The sequence below is a fragment of the Budorcas taxicolor genome, chromosome 13 (assembly GCF_023091745.1).
Source record: "Budorcas taxicolor isolate Tak-1 chromosome 13, Takin1.1, whole genome shotgun sequence".
Lineage (NCBI taxonomy): Eukaryota > Metazoa > Chordata > Mammalia > Artiodactyla > Bovidae > Budorcas > Budorcas taxicolor.
In genome coordinates, this window is record NC_068922.1 from 24,036,204 (window position 1) to 24,054,633 (window position 18,430).

The 18,430-nt window shown below is 42.3% G+C and overlaps 1 protein-coding gene across 1 annotated transcript in view; it reads right to left on the minus strand.

Annotated features, from left to right (window-relative positions):
- C13H10orf67 (chromosome 13 C10orf67 homolog) overlaps positions 1-18,430 on the minus strand; it is a 103,557-nt gene that overhangs the window by 63,187 nt on the left and 21,940 nt on the right. The window contains exon 6 of the mRNA XM_052651152.1: positions 4,557-4,712. Coding sequence (XP_052507112.1) covers positions 4,557-4,712 — 156 coding nt within the window. The remainder of the gene's footprint in view (positions 1-4,556; positions 4,713-18,430) is intronic.

An 18,430-nucleotide genomic window follows, 5' to 3' on the forward strand; every position in this document is an offset into this window, starting at 1 on the left:
AGAGTCCCATTAACTCATTGAGGGGGTTCACAGAGCCTGAAAAGACACTCAGCCCTTGAATGTGTGTGTGTGTTAGTCGCTCAGGCATGTCTGACTCTTTTCAACCCCGTGGACTGTAGCCCGCCAGGCTCCTCCATCCATGGTATTTTCCAGGCAAGAATACTGGAGTGGATTGCCATTTCCTTCTCCAGGGGATCTTCCCAACCCAGAGACTGAACTTGGGTTTCCCGCATTGCAGGCAGACTCTTTACCATCTGAGACACCAAGTGAAGCCCTCTCGGGGAAAATTCAACATTAAGGATGTTCTGACCTGGAGAGATGAGGCTTCTGTCACTTGACGAGATTCCTTTTTCTGATTTCCATCTTGTCATAAATATAAGCTAAGCTAGATGTTTACTAAACCTTCCTTTTCCTGTCATTCTTAGATTTTACTCTAAAACAATCTGGAGAAAGATTATGACTAGTAACGCTGAAGTAATTTATGTGATCAGACTATGAGGAAGAACAAACTAGAGTGTTCTCTTATTGTTTATTCAATTTGCTTATTTCAAGTTGTTTTTGTGAGTTATTTCAACTGCTGCTTTGAGAATTTCTAATTGTTTCTCCAAATTTGGTTTTCCAAATATAATTTCAGATACTTGCTGTATTGAGCTTTTTATACCGCTAGAGGGAGCAGTCGTATTAGATGAAATTTCAAACTTAGGGCTTCTCTGGCGGCTCAGACGGTAAAGAATCCACCTGCAAGGCGAGAGACCAGGGTCGGATCCCTGGGTCAGGAAGATCCCTTGGAGAAGGAAATGGCAACCCACTCTAGTATTCCTGTCTGGAAAATCCCATGGGTGGAGGAGCCTGGCAGTCTACAGTCTATGGGGTCGCAAAGAGTTGGCCGTGACTGAGTGACTTCACCTAGAACTTGAGAGGCATGGAGTTCTAGGGAAGCTAGCTCTTAGAAGATTTTTTAAGAGAAATTTCAGATTAAAAAAATATATATACAGCCTGCTTTTGCAGTGTTCATGTCCATCCTACCAAAAGGTACACTAGCCCTGCTCTGCATTGCCTTAGCATGGTGTTTCACTAGGGTCCTCTGGTGCTGGGGAAAATGTATACACTCAGTTAATCAGGAGTCTCACCTTCCTCAAATCTTAAGTTGTTTACAGCAATACTGATGTGGTGGCCATGGAGACAAATTACAGTGAAACAACCAAGGTCTTCTGCTGGAGAAGACTCTTGAGAGTCCCTTGGACAGCAGAGAGATCAAACCAGGCAATCTTAAAGGAAATCAACCCTGAATATTCAATGGAAGGACTGATGCTGAAGGTGAAGCTCCAATACTTTGGCCACATGATACAAAGAGCTGACTTACTGGAAAAGACCCTGATGCTGGGAAAGACTGAGGGCAGAGGAGAAGGGGGTGATGGAGGATGAGATAGTTGGATGGCATCACTGGCTCAATGAACATGTCTGAGTAAACTCTGGGAGACAGTGAAGGATAGGCATGCTGCAATCCATGGGGTCACAAAGAGTTGGGCACGACAACCACCACCAAGGTCTTCAGAATGTCACCAGATGCAGAGAACACCCTCCCGCTTCCTGTGGTCCTCACCAAGCCCCGCCCACCTCATCTTGATCTTTACCCAGGGTGTCCAGACAGACCAGTTAACAGGCTGAGGACAATCGGAGGTGTAAACACACCAAGAAAGACCTCGTGTTGGAAGCTCAATTACAGAACTGGGATATTTTCAACAGTAAACCAGATGGTAGTAAGGACTTGTGTATTTCCCCATCATAATAACTAGAATTTATATGGATGCCTTTCTTCAAAATACTCACAACGATTCAGGTTCACAACAAATCTTCCTCATAACACTGTTGGCTAGGCAGAGATCACTTTTCATTTCACAAGTGGGAAATAATTGGATCAAAATTGCCTTGCTAATCAATGCTGGATATCGTTAGTCAAGGGCAGGAGTAAAAGCCAAAACTATTACAACTTTTCTATTAAATTTTCTACTAATAATTCTATTAAATTATTTTCTCCAAAAAACTAAGAGTAAATGTAGATCTAAGATAAGAAAAGTAAATTCAAAAATTGGATGTCTCTTCCTCCAAGGCGATCAGAATATGTAAAAAGAAATAATATTCAATTATATTAGATCTATGATAAGAATGTTGCTAAGTCGATTCAGTCGTGTCCGACTCTGTGCGACCCCATAGACAGCAGCCCACCAGGCTCCCCTGTCCCTGGGATTCTCCAGGCAAGAACACTGGAGTGGGTTGCCATTTCCTTCTCCAATGCATGAAAGTGAAAAGTGAAAGTGAAAAGTGAAAGTGAAGTCGCTCAGTCGTGTCTGACCCTCAGCGACCCCATGGACTGCAGCCTTTCAGGCTCCTCTGTCCATGGTATTTTCCAGGCAAGAGTACTGGAGTGGGGTGCCATTGCCTTCTCTGATGATAAGAATACTTAATACTAAATTGCTTAGAAGATGCTGTTTTTTTTAGAACATAGAGAATTCTTTGTTTTTTGTTTTGTTGTTGTTGTTTTTGTAGAACACAGAGAATTCTAATAGATTAAACAAAGTATTCTTTCCCCAGTTAGTAAACAAAGTCCTTTAGAATGGTGCAAGTTCAATTCCTTATCTTTTCTAACTTTGAGGGTTTTAAGTAAGAATACTAGCGTGGGACTTAGATAAACCAAGGATTGCACTTAAATAGCCCAGCAACCTGGAACCTGGAAGTGTTTCTTCCTAGCATTCACATTTTGATGTATTACTTCTCAGAGTTTTCCCATATATATATATATCTATATATACACATACATATATATGTGTATATATACATGTACATACACACATACACACATGAGTCAATATTTATGTGTATCTACACTATACACTTAGTGAGGTACACTTAGGGATATACACTAAGTAATGTATACTTAGGGATATACAGTAAGTAATGTACACTTAGTGATATACACTTAGTGGTGTACACTTAGGGATATACACTAACGTACACTTAGTGATGTACACTAAATGATGTATACTTAGTGATACACACTTAGTGACCAAGGCTTCCCTGATAGCTCAGGTAAAGAATCCACCTACAATGCAGGAGACCCTGGTTCTATTCCTGGGTCAGGAAGATCCTCTGGAGAAGGGATGGGCTCCCCACTGCAGTGTTCTCGGGCTTCCCTTGTGGCTCAGCTGGTAAAAAATCCGCCTGCAGCACAGGAGACCTAGGTTCTACCCCTGGGTTGGGAAGATCCCCTGGAGAAGGGAAAGGCTACCCATTCCAGTATTCTGGCCTAGAGAATACTATGGACTGTATAGTCCAAGGGGTTGCAAAGAGTCGCACACGACTGAGTAACTTTCACTTTCCTACACAGGGATCACTATACATTTAATTATAATTATAATAATTATATATGTTATATTGATTTATATATATACTGCAATACTATAATCCATTATAATAATATAATGTACATATAAGAAATATATAAGTTATAAGAGTGTATATATTGGGTTGGCCAAAATGTTAATTTGGGTTTTCCATAACATTCTATGGAAAAACCCAAACCTTTTTGGCCAACCCTATGTGCGTGTGTGTGTGTGTGTGTGTGTGTGCGTGTGTGTGTGCACATATATATACATGTATATTGCAACCTTTAATCCTTACTCTATACAGAGGAAAGAGCTACCTCCTTACGTGGGACTTTGGGTTCGGATGGACCCTGGTTTCCATGCCACGTGAGCATTTGCCAGCTGCGTGCTCCGGGTGAGCCTCTGCCCCTCGCCGGGAGACTGAGCTGAGCTGAGGAAGTGCCCCTGCCGGCTGGCACTCAGCAGGCTGACCCTCTGGCTTCTCTGGCCACCTCTCCTACTCACACAGCCTACTTCTTGCTCTCAGCATCTAGTATGAAAACCCCGCTATGGCTCTCTGAGTTGATTGGGGATCAAAACAAACTTGTATTCAGGGTCCACAGTTTCAAGATCCTTCTCATTCATCTCCTCAGCAGGTAGCTAAGCTCTCCTTTCGGCTTTCTCTCTCTCCCCGCGTCTGTTCTCTTCAGTCCTTGGAGCAGTAAAGCAGCTCCTGGCTCCCATTACAACAGGGAGAACAGGGCGAAACTCCTCTGAGAATTTTCCTTCTTGACATTTCTGTGGAAGGTCATCCTGTTACAAGCTGGTTTCTTGAAAGCCTCTGACTTGAGATCGTTTTGTGTCTTTCAGATTAATTGGACTGAAAAAAAAAGGGTGGGACTCTTCTGTTTTAAAACAAAAATGTATTTACATGCTTTTCTAGGGTGGAAGATAGGTTATTTTATTTCCCTTACAAATAAAAATTGAGAACAATTATACTGCTCCTATTTATAATTATTATGGGTTTTCTAGACTATGTTATTGAGCAAAAAAAGGGTTGAACTGTCTTATTTTGTGAAGAAGATACCCAAGATACATCCACTGTAGTCCCTTTATTCCAAACCCGAGCTTTTTAGACAGCTGTAACTTCATTTACATATATTAACATAAATTATTCTTTGCTGTGAAACTTACAATTTTTTGAAATCCATATTCTTCATATTGATCTAGTTCTTCTCTTAATTCCTTAATGACTTCTTCTTTCTCCCTTAGTCTTTTTGACAAAATGTTCATTTTGACAGTCATTGCGTCATGCAGGGATGTCTTCTCTTCTTCCACCTCAAAGTATTGCTGGGGGGAGAAAGATACTAGTCAGATACTATGCTAGCACCAGCAGAGACCATTTCATGTTTTATTTACGCTCCTGTCTTGTCGAGTTGTTTTATTTTTGCAACTTGCATGCAAGTTTTAGTAAATTTTGATGTTTATATTGACCAATACACTAAAAGTGTCAATGGCACTACAGCACACTATTATCCTGTAACAGACGAAGCACAACGTCTTACACGGACTGTATCTGTCAATAATAATATAGTAATAATATAGTCTGCCAATAATAATAGTAGTAAAAGCCTTAGCAGTAAATCTACGTCATGACTGTGAATGTCCTACTTCACTCTTTCTCTAGAAAGGAAACTAGCAAAAAATTTGACTATGTAAAACAGAAAAGAAATATACTTCAATGGTGCAACTAATTCCCTCGATGGTTTGGAATGGAGAGGTGGGAAAAAAGTAGAACCATTTCTTGAACCTATTTTAAGCATTGAGGTGCTAGCCTATTCACAGGCAGGACTCTGAAGAACTGTGTCACAAAATCAAAGCAAGGAAAATGCTATAAAATGGATGCTGCTATTTACTTCCAACATATAAAAATCTCATTTTCAACACAGACATGCAAAAGCATTTTGTCCATTTTGGACTCTTTTGGGAATTATGGAAGAATTTTTTATTCTCATCATCTGTTTGTTGCTAATATATCGGGACACATGGACTTACAATAAACATGGTAAAACTTAATCATATCTGCCAATATACATAATATTGTATTTTAAAGAGTTAAATTTAAAAACTAAAATTGTTCTAATATTATATGATGAATCCCTGCAGACTGGGAAGAATACAGTTATATCCGGGTAGCATTTAAGAGTCAAGCTAGGGCATCCCTAGTGGCTCCGTGGTAGAGAATCTGCCTGTCAATGCAGGAGACACGGGTTCCATTTCTGGGACAATCCCACACGCTGCGGAGCAACTGAGCTGGGTCCTAGAGCGCAGGAGTCACAACTACTGAGCCCATGTGCCACAACCGATGAAGCCCACACACCCGAGAGCCCACGTAGCACAGCAGAAGGCACTGCCGTGAGAAGCCCGCACACCACAACTAGAGAGTAGCCCCTGCTCGCCGAAACTGGAGAACAGCCTGCACGGCACACCCCAAATAACTGCCAGTCTATGCCTCACTAATGAAAAAAAGCAGTGAATGAACATGCGGTAGAGTTTGAAAGAGTGAAAACAGAACAAGCACATGACAACATTCGTTTTTTAATTGGGTGATTCTAGAGAACAGCGCTGAGTATGTAGGCCTATTCTTCACATCTACTCTGTTTTATGTCTCCAGCTTAAATGCTCTGCAGAGGTTAAGACACTTACCCCGCTGGTGCCCTGAGTGTAAGTTCCTGGGCATCTCAAATTCAACAGGTCCAAACAGAGGTCCCTATCTTCACTCTCCTCCTCTCTGCCTCTCCCATTAACATCAGCCCAAGCCAGAAACCCATTTTCTGTCATTTTAAGCACCTTCTATTCCCTCACTAACTCACCAAATCTGTTCAATGGACCTCTAAGTCACTCCTGAACCTACTTCTCTCCTTTCCTGATCCACCGCCTTGTTACCACCAAAATTTGGGCCTGCCAATCTACTGACATCAGCCTTCCCTGGTGGCTCAAATGGTAAAGAATCTGCCTGCAATTCTTTAGGAGACCTGGGTCTGATCCCTGGTCAGGAAGATTCCCTGGAAGAGGGCATGGCAACCCACTCCAGTATTCTTGCCTGGAGAATCCCATGGACAGAGGAGCCTGGAGGGCTACAGTCCCAGGGGTTGCAAAGAGCTGGACACGACTGAAGCGACTTAGCACACACAATCTGCTGATACCAGGTTGTGGTAAAGGAAAGTTCAGTGTTTATTATTAAATGCCAAGCAAGGAGTCCAGCACAGTTAATGCTCAAAAGCCTGAACTCCCCAATGGGTTTCAACAGTTTTTTTTTTTTTTTTAAATGTATTTATTTGTTTTGACAATGCTGTGCACAGTTTGTGGGCTCTTAGTTCCCCAACCTGGAACTGAACCCTGGCCCCTAGCAGTGAAAGCAGAGAGCCCTAACCACTGGACTGCCAGGGAACTCCCCAGCAAGGTATTTTTAAAGGCCAGGTGAGGGAGGGGAGCCCCGGGGTGTGCGATCAGCTTGTGCAAGATTCTCAGATTGGTTGATGGTAACTGGGAGGTGTCACGGGGATTAATATTATTATTCCTTAGGATCCAGGAGGCCGGCAGGCTGTGTGCTCCTGGTCTTTAAGTAGTTAACAGCTCCCATTTGGTGAAGGTTTTAGCATCTGTTTAATAGCTCAGGAAGCGTGCATCAGATACTGTTATCCAGGTGCTTCAGAGATGAGCTGCAGCAGAGGACATGGGGGAGGGGGTCTGTTCCAGAAAGGCCCCATAGGGTCCCGTTCGGTTACAGTCAGACTCTGTGTCTTGTTCACTTGCACTGATGCATTATCTCTGAATTCACCTCCTCCTCCTTTTTTTAAAATACCTATCTAACTTTTAAAAATTAATTTTTATTGGAGTGTAGTTGCTTTACAATGTTGTGTTAGTTTCTGCTGTACAGCGAAGTGAGTTAGCTATACAAATACATTTATCCCTCTTTTTTTGGATTTCCTTCTCATTTAGGTCACCATGGCTTCCCTTGTGGCTCAGCTGGTAAAAATCCACTTGCAATGCGGGAGACCTGGGTTCGATCCCTGGGTTGTGAAGAGCCCCTGGAGAGGGGAAAGGCTACCCACTCCAGTATTCTGGCCTGGAGAATCCCCCTCACTGTATAGTCCGTGGGGTCGCAAGGAGTCAGACACGACTGAGTGACTTTCACTTAGGTTACCACAGAGCCCTGAGATGAATCGGGAGATTGGGATTGCACACATATACACTAGTGATATATGCACAAAACAGATCACTGATGAGAATCTGCTGTGCAGCACACGGACTTCCCTGACTCTTCTTTTGTCTTCTCCAGCCAATCTGCACCCTGTGACTGAACTGATCTTTCTAAAATGCAGTGCTTCTTGTCCTCACAGGCTTAAGTCTAACTCCCTTAGCACGATGGACAAAATAGCATCCCTGACTTTTGCTGGCCTTCTCTCCCCTTCCCTCACCAGACTGGGAATTTTATCAGTGCTGATACTCAGCACGCAATTTCTCAGGAGTACTGTGGGACCACAGGTCTCCATGCATTTGGAATTTCTAGGCCACCTATTAAGCTCTTACTTGTCAATCTTCTGAAAGGTATTAGAATAGGTTGGCTTGGGTCTGCAGATGAATCTGCCACTTAGCAGTAGCTTTGTTTTCTTGAACAAGTTTCTTAAGTTCTCTGGGTTCGTTTTATCATCTGTAAAATGGAAAATGTTGAATTTGATTTACTAGTAATTTGTTGAGGATTTTTGCATCTCAATCAGGCAACAATGTGCCTGTTCATCAGGCATATCCACCTGTGTGCATGTGTGTGCGCGCATGTGTGTGTGTGCGTGTGTGTGTGTCAGTGCGCATGCGTTCAGTTGCTTCAGATGTGTCCCACTCTTTGTAACCCATGGACTATAGCTCCTCTGTCCATGGGATTCTCCAGACAAGAATACTGGAATGGGTTGCCAAGCCCTCCTCCAGGGAATCTCCCAAGCCCATGGATCAAACCCTGGTCTACTGCTTTAAAGGCAGATTCTTTACCATCTGAGTCACCAGGGCGTGTGATGTGACTGTGAATTATAGTGCTTCCTCTAGCATGTGTGCATGCGTGCTCAGCCATGTCTGACTCTTTGAGACCCCATGTACCATGGCCCACCAGGCTCCTCCTCAGTCCATGGAATTTTCCAGGCAAGAATACTGGAATGGGTAGCTATTTCCCTCTCCAGGGTAAAACCCACATCTCTTGGGTCTCTTGCACTGGCAGGCAGGTTCTTTACCACTGTGCCACCTGGGAAGCCCTAACAAAGATGCTTCTGATAAACTGGCTGAGTCGTCTCCTTGATAACATGACAAAAGCCACTGGGAGCTCATTTAAAATCCTACCATGGGACTTCTCTGGTGGTCCAGTGGTTAAGAATCTGCCTTGCAATGTAGGAGATGTGGGTTCAATCCCCGGTTGGGGAACGAAGGTTCCATATGCTTTGGGGCAACTGAGCCTGCATGCTACAACTACCAAAGCCCGCGTGCTCTGCAGCCCAGGAGCAGCAAATGGAACCCATGTGCACTACAACTAAAGCTTCCAGTGTGCTGCAAAGAAAGATTCTGCAAGCCTCAATAAAAACCAGACACAGCCAAATAAATAAATATTTTTAAAAAATCCCACCAGGGGGCTTCCTTATGGCTCAGTGGTAGAGAATTTGCCTGCTGGGGTTTCCCAGTGGTTCAGTGGTAGGGAGTCCACCTGCCAATGCAGGACACGTGGGTTCAATCTCTGATCCAGGACTATCCCACGTGTCGAGCGGCAATTAAGCCCTTGCACCACAACTACCGAAGCCTGCATGCCCTGAAGCCTGTGCTCCACAGCAGGAGAAACCACCTCAATGAGAGGCTTGTGTATGACAACCAGCGAGTAGCCCCTGCTTGCCCAAACTAAAGTCTGACCAGCAACAAAGACCCAGTACAACCAAAAATAAAAATAAATAAAAACATTAAAAAGTCCCACCAGAAACTGTGCTGTGATGCTGTACACACTTGGCATCACTGGGGCCAGCCTGCCTTTAGGATGTGCTCAGCCCCTCTGGACTTCAGGGTGGGGGTGGGAGTGGGGTGAAGGGAGGAAGGGCACAGTTCTTTAAAAGAACAGAAAGTTTCACTTTTTGACATTTCATAAAGTAATTGTAAGGCCCAAACACACTGGATTCATTTCTCTTCATCTCCAGGAATGTTTCTGATGTTTTATGAGTACTAAATGAGCTGGGCTCAAGAGGAGGTAAGCAGAAAGCAGGTTTGTTTTTTTTTTCACCACCCCTTCAAATCTCCTGTCTCATGTTTCAACCTCTTAGAAGAACTCTCAGGAAAGTGCCATGGCTTTTTTTTTTTTAACTCTTAGATAGTAATAACCATGTTGAATAAAAGAAAGAAAGTAATGAAGAAAGGAAAGAAGCGCAAGCCAAAAAAAACAAAAAACAAAAAACAAATAACACCCTCAAAGTCCCAAATTCCTATTCAGCCTACTCTTTTTTTTAACTTTTTACTTTTACTTCATTTTACTTTGTAATACTGTATTGGTTTTGCCATACATTGACATGAATCCACCACAGGTGTACATGCGATCCCAAACATGAACCCCCCTCCCACCTCCCTCCCCACAACATCCCTCTGGGTCATCCCCGTGCACCAGCCCCAAGCATGCTGTATCTTTCATCGGACATAGACTTGTGATTCGATTCTTACATGATAGTATACATGTTTCAATGCCATTCTCCCAAATCATCCCACCCTCTCCCTCTCCCTCTGAGTCCAAAAGCCCGCTATACACATCTGTGTCTTTTTTGCTGTCTTGCATACAGGGTCATCATTGCCATCTTTCTAAATTCCATATATATGTGTTAGTATACTGTATTGGTGTTTTTCTTTCTGCCTATTCAGCCTACTCTTATACATCAAATCTGAACTTTCCCAGCTCTGGCCTCCCTTAGACTTGCAGCCAAAAAGGGAGGACAAGGGTTGAGCCTGGGTCCTTTTCTAGTAGCCACAGATTTAGTCAAACACCAGCCTAGATATTGCTGTGAGGGTATTTTTTATATGAGATTAACATTTACATTATTAGACTTTGAGTAAAGCAGATTCCAACTGGTCCATTCTGAAGGAGATCATCCCTGGGATTTCTTTGGAAGGAATGATGCTGAAGCTGAAACTCCAGTACTTTGACCACCTTATGTGAAGAGTTGACTCATTGGAAAAGACTCTGATGCTGGGAGGGATTGGGGGCAGGAGAAGAAGGGGACGACAGAGGATGAGATGGCTGGATGGCATCATTGACTCGATGGACTTGAGTCTGAGTGAACTCCAGGAGTTGGTGATGGACAGGGAGGCCTGGCGTGGTGTGATTCATAGGGTCGCAAAGAGTTGGACACGACTGAGCGAGTGAACTGAACTGAACTGAAAGCAGATTACCCTCCGTATGGTGGGTGGGCCTCATCCAATCAGTTGAAGACCTTGGGAGAAAGACTGAGATTCCCAGGGAAGATGGAATTCTCAGAGTGTCTTCAGACTTGAGCTGTAACATCAGTTCTTCCCTGGGTCACCAGCCTGTCAATCTCCTTTCAGATTTCAGATTTGCCAGCCTCTACAACCACAGGAGCCAATTTCTTAAATCTCCATCTCTTCTCCATACATCCTATTGGTTCTCTATCTCTTAATACAATTTCTCCTAATACAATATCTACATTTAAACAACATACATTCACACCAATACCTTCCTCTCCTGTCCGCAGCATTGACGACGGCTTGTCTCCTTTCCATAGTACAGCCCCTTCCTCTGGCAGGAGGAAAGCCTGTGGTGCCTGATGCACTGACGTCCAGTCCATCCTCCCTTCATGTCGCCCATCTCCTGACTGCAATGCACCCTGAGAACTCGGCTCTGATGCAGGGAACAGCGAGGGGGAAGGCTGCAGGGGTGTGTCTTTGATATTTTAATTCACAATGGCAAGAAAACTTTATTTTGGACTTTCATTCTTTTGGTTTTACAAGAAAATTTAATATTTTTCCTTTGGCAATTGAAAGTAAGTTGTTCATATTCAAATCTGGGATATAGCTGTTGGTTTTTTATTATTAGAATAATTTTATGATTTTATTTGACCTCACAGGTACAACCTCTTGACAGATAATATTGGTCAACACAGCTGGACATAATCTGGGGTGAGAAACAGACCAGGAGGTAAATTCTCAGTATGGGGAGCAAAGTGATCTTGGAGTTTAATGTAAATGAGGCACTTTCTAACCCAATTATGAATCTTCCAGGGCACCAGTGGTCTCAGGATGCCCAGAGGAGTGGGGGATGGTACTGGGGGATCTGCATCATGAAGGTGGGAGCAGGGCTTTCCTCTCCAGATCCTCTAAGGCTCAGACACACGCCTAGTTGGTCACAGGCTAAGTGGTTAAGTTCAATGTGTTATGAGAAGAATAAAAACCTAAATAATGTTGTTTCCTTCCACGTGGAGTGATGCCTCCATTTATCTGATTAAAACCTGAGCAGAAGGAACATGGTCACATCTTGGCAGTCTCCTGCCCCTTGCCTTTCTCTTTGGAGAGCCGATGCTCTGCCCTGGCAGATAGAGACCACTCCAGCCCAATTCTGCCTGTGAGGGGAGTTAATCTGCCAGATTCTGGGTTTCAGTACAGCATAGTCTGTTTTATCAGCGAAGCAGATGACCTCTGTCTGCTGGCTCCCTGACTTTATTTCACCAGGTCCAGAACCTGAGTGGGGAGGACAAGTATTATTTATCAAGTCCCATAAATACTCCAGTAACAGTTCCCTCTCAGGTTTGCAAACCTAAAGCAGGTCATGAAAGCTGCTTGTGGAGCAGAGCGGAGGAATAAACAAGGAGATTGGGGTTGCCATATACACACACACACACAAACATACATAATACATATAAAATAGATAATTAGTAAGAATCTACTGTATAGCACAGGGAACTCTACTCAATACTCTGGAATGGCCTGTATGAGGAAAGAATCCAAAAAGGAGTGGATACATGTGTATGTACAATATAACAGATTCACTTTGCTGTACAGCAGAAAGTAACACAACACTCTAAATCATCTATACTCCAGTAAAAATTAATTCACAAAAAAAGCTGCTTAGAATTCTATAATGATTATTTGATGTCTTCGAGATAAAATATAAGTTCCATGGACTTCTCTGGATGTCCAGTGGCTAAAATTTTGCCTTGCAATGCAGGGTCTGTGCGTTTGATCCCTGGTCGGGGAGTTGAGATCCCACATGTCTCATGGCCAGAAAACCAAAACACAAAACAAAAGCAATATTGTGTCACAAATTCAATAAAGACTTTAAAAAAAATTCCATGGGTTCCCTTTCCTATATCAGCTCTCACCACTTTCTCAGCCCTCTTATACCAAAGGACTGGCAGTTCCCTGGCTGTGCCCTGAAACTTAATTGCCTCTGTGATGTCAAGTGGGCCACTTCCCTGTCTTGTCCCCATTTTCCCTACGCTTGTCAAAATTTCATCATCCTTTGTTGGGGGACCAGTGCAACCAGCCCTAAAATGTGCCTCCATGGCATATTGAGTATTTTGAACTAAAGTTACTTAAGAAATGGTCAATGCAAGAGGGACACTCTGACCCTCCTTTCTGTCTCCCTGAAAGCAGAAAATCAACCTTGCATAAGAAGGGTGCTCTCCCAGAATCTGGAGGTAGAAGGACACCCTAATCACAAGGGTGCCCACATCCTGCTGCTCGCACTCAAGGCTGCAAGGCGGTGATCACTCAGGAGAAAGGGCAGAGTTAAGGGGGAAGATGCTTTGTACAGCTTGTGTCATAGTGAGTATGAGATGACCTATTTTGCAACTCTTTTCTTTATAGTCTTTATTTTCTTGTCATTTCATCTAAGCAGTTTTCTCTCTCGCTGTCTTTTCAACAAAAGCCTCATTCAGGCCATTGCATTACTGGCGATCCAAGAGGATGCGCCCTGCCCTTGGCAGAAGCCCGTCTTGGTTTCATAAACCAAAGTCTAGAAAATGTAATCCCCTCCAAACAACAAAATATTGGTATCTTTTTGCATCAGGAATTTTTTTTAATCTGAAATAAAAATTATTTAACACCTGGATAGTATTTGCTGCATCAAAATTCGGAATCTAAAGTTAGTGCTCTCATTAGAACGGGATCTTCTATACCTCTGCAGTCCTCCAAAAATGGAAGACAATGACAACACAGCAAGGCTTCTATTGTAAGAATACATACTATCTCCCTTCAGAGACTTTCAATTATAATTTTACTATTTTACCATTTTAACAGACTCATGTTTAACATAATAGCCTTGAAATGGATTTGGGTAATTCTTCCTTGAACCTTCATCCATATTTCAGGAAGTATGGAAGAAGACAAACCTGAAATGCTGTCCCTGAAATAAGCACTGCTACTTGCTATCCATAGAAGCGTTGTTGTCCTGAAAAATGAACTAAGAGTTGTTTGCAATGATCTCTTCAAAGTTAGCAAAAAAGATGTGATTATTTGATGAGGAAGATATCGTGGGAGAATATTTGAAGTCAACTTATAGTGATTTTCATTCCAGGAGATGGTGGCTTAGCCAGAGGGGAGAAGACATGAGATATGAGGGTCTTATGCAAGTATTTGAGTGAGGACTCGTGGAAGAAGAGGGTTAGTCCCATCCACCTTTCCTTCTGAACGCTGATCACAGTCACACCAAAAAGGAAGGCACTGGGATAAAAACTTAGGTATTAAAATTTACATCTTCCTGCAATCCATTTGAGCCTAATGAGTTTTTTTTTGTCTTTCTGCAAAAATATAAGAGCACATGAAGCACTCTGCATAGTGCCTGGGCCGTTGTAAAGAAGTCACTAAGTGATAGCTGCTTTCACTGTCATTAATTATCTGCCCTGGGAAAAGGAGGAAGTTTCCCCAAGCATTGCCACTCACAGTTCTATAACTAATGCCCCATCACCAGTGCCGCCTATGACAAATAACTGGAGCCCCAGCCATGTCAGATTCAAAGAGATCAGGTCTGTGCAGAACGACGCATGTATAGGTTACGCAGGCCTCCCTCCGCTCCTCTGTCTCTCCTCCAAAGTCCCCTCAACAGTCAGCTCCCTAAGGCTCTCTATCTAGCCTGAATTTTCCTCCAGAAGAAAAAAATACCCAATAAGGAAGTAGTGACTTCATTCCTTAGCCCTCTGCATACAACCCCATAACTTATTTATTTTTGCTCAAACTCTTAAAAATTTAATATGCCTCAGTTTATCACTTTACATGCAGAAAACATCAAAAATCAATAGAAAAGGCGGAGATATTCAATAAATGATGTTGGAAAAATTGCTTATTGATTTGAAAGCTAGTGGCAGTCTCCCAAGCTTTTATTTCTCCAGTATCTCTAAAGGGTTTTGTTTGCTTCTAAATCCCTCAGTGTCTGAGGGGCCTAAAGTAATATGTTTTCCTATCCGAATCAGAGCTGATACATTTCCAGGACCAAAAGAAGCTAAATAAAGTGCAAGTTTTAACAAAACATTTTCTTTTATCTGAAAATAAGGTACTATAATAGCACACAAGAACTTGTTTTAATAGTTGCTGCTGCTGCTAAGTCGCTCCAGTCGTGTCCGACTCTGTGCGACCCCATAGACGGCAGCCCACCAGGCTCCCCCGTCCCTGAGATTCTCCAGGCAAGAATACTGGAGTGGGTTGACATTTCCTTCTCCAATGCACAAAAGCGAAAAGCCAAAGCGAAGTCGCTCAGTCATGTCCGACTCTTCGCGATCCCATGGACTGTAGCCCACCAGGCTCCTCCGTCCATGGGACTTTCCCGGCAAGAGTACTGGAGCGGGGTGCTATTGCCTTCTTAAATAGATTTAAAACCTTGTTCCACAGCTGAAAAATCACTTGAACCTGTATCCTGAACTGGTCTCCAGAGGGCAGCAGAGAGTCATTCACATTAACAAAAGTTCCCTCTTAACCAAAAGTGTGTGTATCCAGGCTGTTTTTTCAACCCTTCTTTCTTATGACTAAGCCTTAACAAACTGGGTGGCCAGGATTTGGAAAGCTGTCTGAGGTCATGGATCAAAGTGATGCCAACAAGCCAAAGCAAAGATTCAAAGAATCACTTTCATATCTTTAAAATAATTCTTTAATTAGATAAACCAATGAACCACAATTAATACACTGTTGACTAAGCATATTTAACCAGCACATGTTTATGAAACACTGATGCATATAAAGCATCTAATCCTTTCAGGGTTTTCTACTCCTAGACATACAAAAAGTATATAGAAAAGAGTTCAATTCAGTTCAGTTCAGTCGCTCAGTCGTGTCCGACTCTTTGTGACCCCATGAATCGCAGCACGCCAGTAATAATCACTTATTCTGCCATATATGTTTTGAGCATTTGATACCCACTAAAAGTTTATTAGTGACCCAGAAACTGTTAAAGACACAAAGACGTATAAAAGCACGTTTCTGGAGAAGGAAATGGCAACCTACCCCAGTATTCTTGCCTGGGAATTCCCATGGACAGAGGACCCTGATGGGCTATAGTCCATGGGGTCACAAAGAGTCCTACACAATTTAGTGACTGAGCATGCACATATATATATATACATATATATAACTGAATCACTTTTCTGTATACCAGACCCTAACACAACACTGTAAAGCAGCTATACTTTAATAAATATAAACAAGTAAACAATCTGGAAAAAAATAGAAATGTTTCAAAAAAAGTCAGGACTTCATTGGTGGTGCTGTGAATAGGAATCCACCCGCCAACGTAGGGGACCTGGGTTCCATCCCTCATCTGGGAAGATTCCACGTGTAGAGGGGCAACTAAGCCCGTATGCCAAAACTACTAAGCCTGCACACCACAACTACTGAACCTGAGCACCCTAGAGCCCATGCGCTGGATCAAGAGAAGCCACCAAAATGAGAAGCCCGCATACTGAAAGCAGAAAGTAGTCCCCTGCAACTAGAGAAAGCCCAAGTGTATAAGGAAGACCCAGCACAGCCAAAAATAAATAACTAAGCTAAAAAGAAAAAAAAAACTTAAAAAAAAATTATGTTTTAAAAAAGCATGTTATTCTGACTTTTACTTTGTAAACAACAAAAAATCTGGATACCATAGGTAAAATGCTTCTATGAGCTGACAAAGTAAGGAATAGTTAGGCCAAAATTAGGTGAATGCAGGCATCCAGAGAAGTATGTGGAACACTGAAGGTGGCCTGGACTCCAGGGCATCACTAAACCAGGTAAAAATTTAAACTTTGGTTTACATGTCTTTAGAGGACACAGAGAAAAGGCATCCCAAAGGTCCCTTCCAAATGGGGATTCCCAATGATAGGAGACCACCTCATGAAGGCTGAGACGCCAAAGGGCGATCTGTTCAGTGTGAGAACAAATTAGAAGCAACCACCTTGAACCCTCTACAGCCTCCCACCTGAGGGAAAGTGAAATCGCCTCCTATCTGGAAACTTGGCTCAAAGTATGGAGGAGGGAAGAAAATCTCTTCTGAGTTTTATAAGTTGAGATGGCCCACATTCATACATCTGGGTGGTCTAAAATGCCTCAAGTTGAAAATTAGGTTAAGGTGGTCACAGACACAGGAGTCTCACAGAAGCAAACAGGAATCTTCTCTGTAGAGACTCACTTCTATTTCAGGCCTCAAAGAGTTTCCATAGAAATATGAGCTTGCAATCAAACACCATGAAACCCGAAAGTAAAGGACATATCATGAGTGACAGCCAGTACTTATCAGACCCTCAAAGATGGAAGACGTGGAATATTGATCACATACATTGAAATATATGCATAGAAATAGCAGGATGAGTTAAGGTATAGAGCAAGAACCATTAAAAAGTAACCAAACAAGCCAAACATAGGACCTCGTTTCATAAAAAACATAGTAAGTAATATTTTAAAACTTAATCAAGGAACTTCCTGGCGATCCAGTGGTAAAGAACCCGCCTTCCAGTGCAGCAGACCAGGGTTCAATGCATGGTTGGCAAACTAAGATTCCATCTGCCACAGGGCAACTAGATCCCCTGCAAGTCACAAGGGAAGAGCCTGAGCACCTCAATGGAGACCAGAGCAGTGCCCTCTCCACTCCAAAAAAAACCCACAAAAACTCAATCAAAACAGACAATAAGGTGATACTAATAAAAACATACAGTAGGGTTAGTGGGATTAAAATATTTGAGAGCAGTAAGATACATATTAAGACTTTATTCCAACAAAGTTTTAAGTTTAAAGGAAAGACAAATGCCCTAGACAAATAATACTTCACTGTATCTGATTCAAAAAGAATACAGAACCTAAATTGTCTCATAATCAGTTAAGGAAATTGAATGGGGACTTCAAAATATGTCAATATATCCATCAAGCAACGCCTCTAGGCCCAGGTGGCTTTCCTGCCTGTTTAAAATATTTAAGGAAGAAATAGTTCTAATTTTACACAGATGCTGCCAGGGATGCAGATAATATCCTGCAACTCATTCTGTGAAGCTACCATAATCCTGATACCAAACCCAATAAGAACAGCATCAAAAAAGAAAAGTACAGCTCACCACACTGACGAACACAGATTTAAAATATCCTAAGCAAAATATAAACACACTAAGTTCAGAAACAAATTTGAGAGACAAACAAAAGGACATCATGATCAAGCTGGGCTTATACAAAGAAAGAAAGGTTGACTTAACATTCAAATAAAAATTAAGTAATTAATTTTACCACACCAAGAGATTAAGGAAAAAAATCATATGGCCCTTCAATAGATTCATAAAACCCCACATTTTACAAAATTAAAATGCATTTGTGATCTTTTCAAGTCATATAGTAAAAGAAATGGCCTGAAAGTTCCTATAGCAAGTGTTGTGTGTAATGTTGAAATGCTATATTCATTCCCTGTAAGATTAGATAAAAATAAGGATGTAAAAATAGAAAAGAAGGATCCTTGCTGTCATTCCTTTTATTTAACATTTTACTAAGTGCTCCAACAGTGCAGTTGGCAGAGATGAATGAATAAATGAAGAAACGGCAGG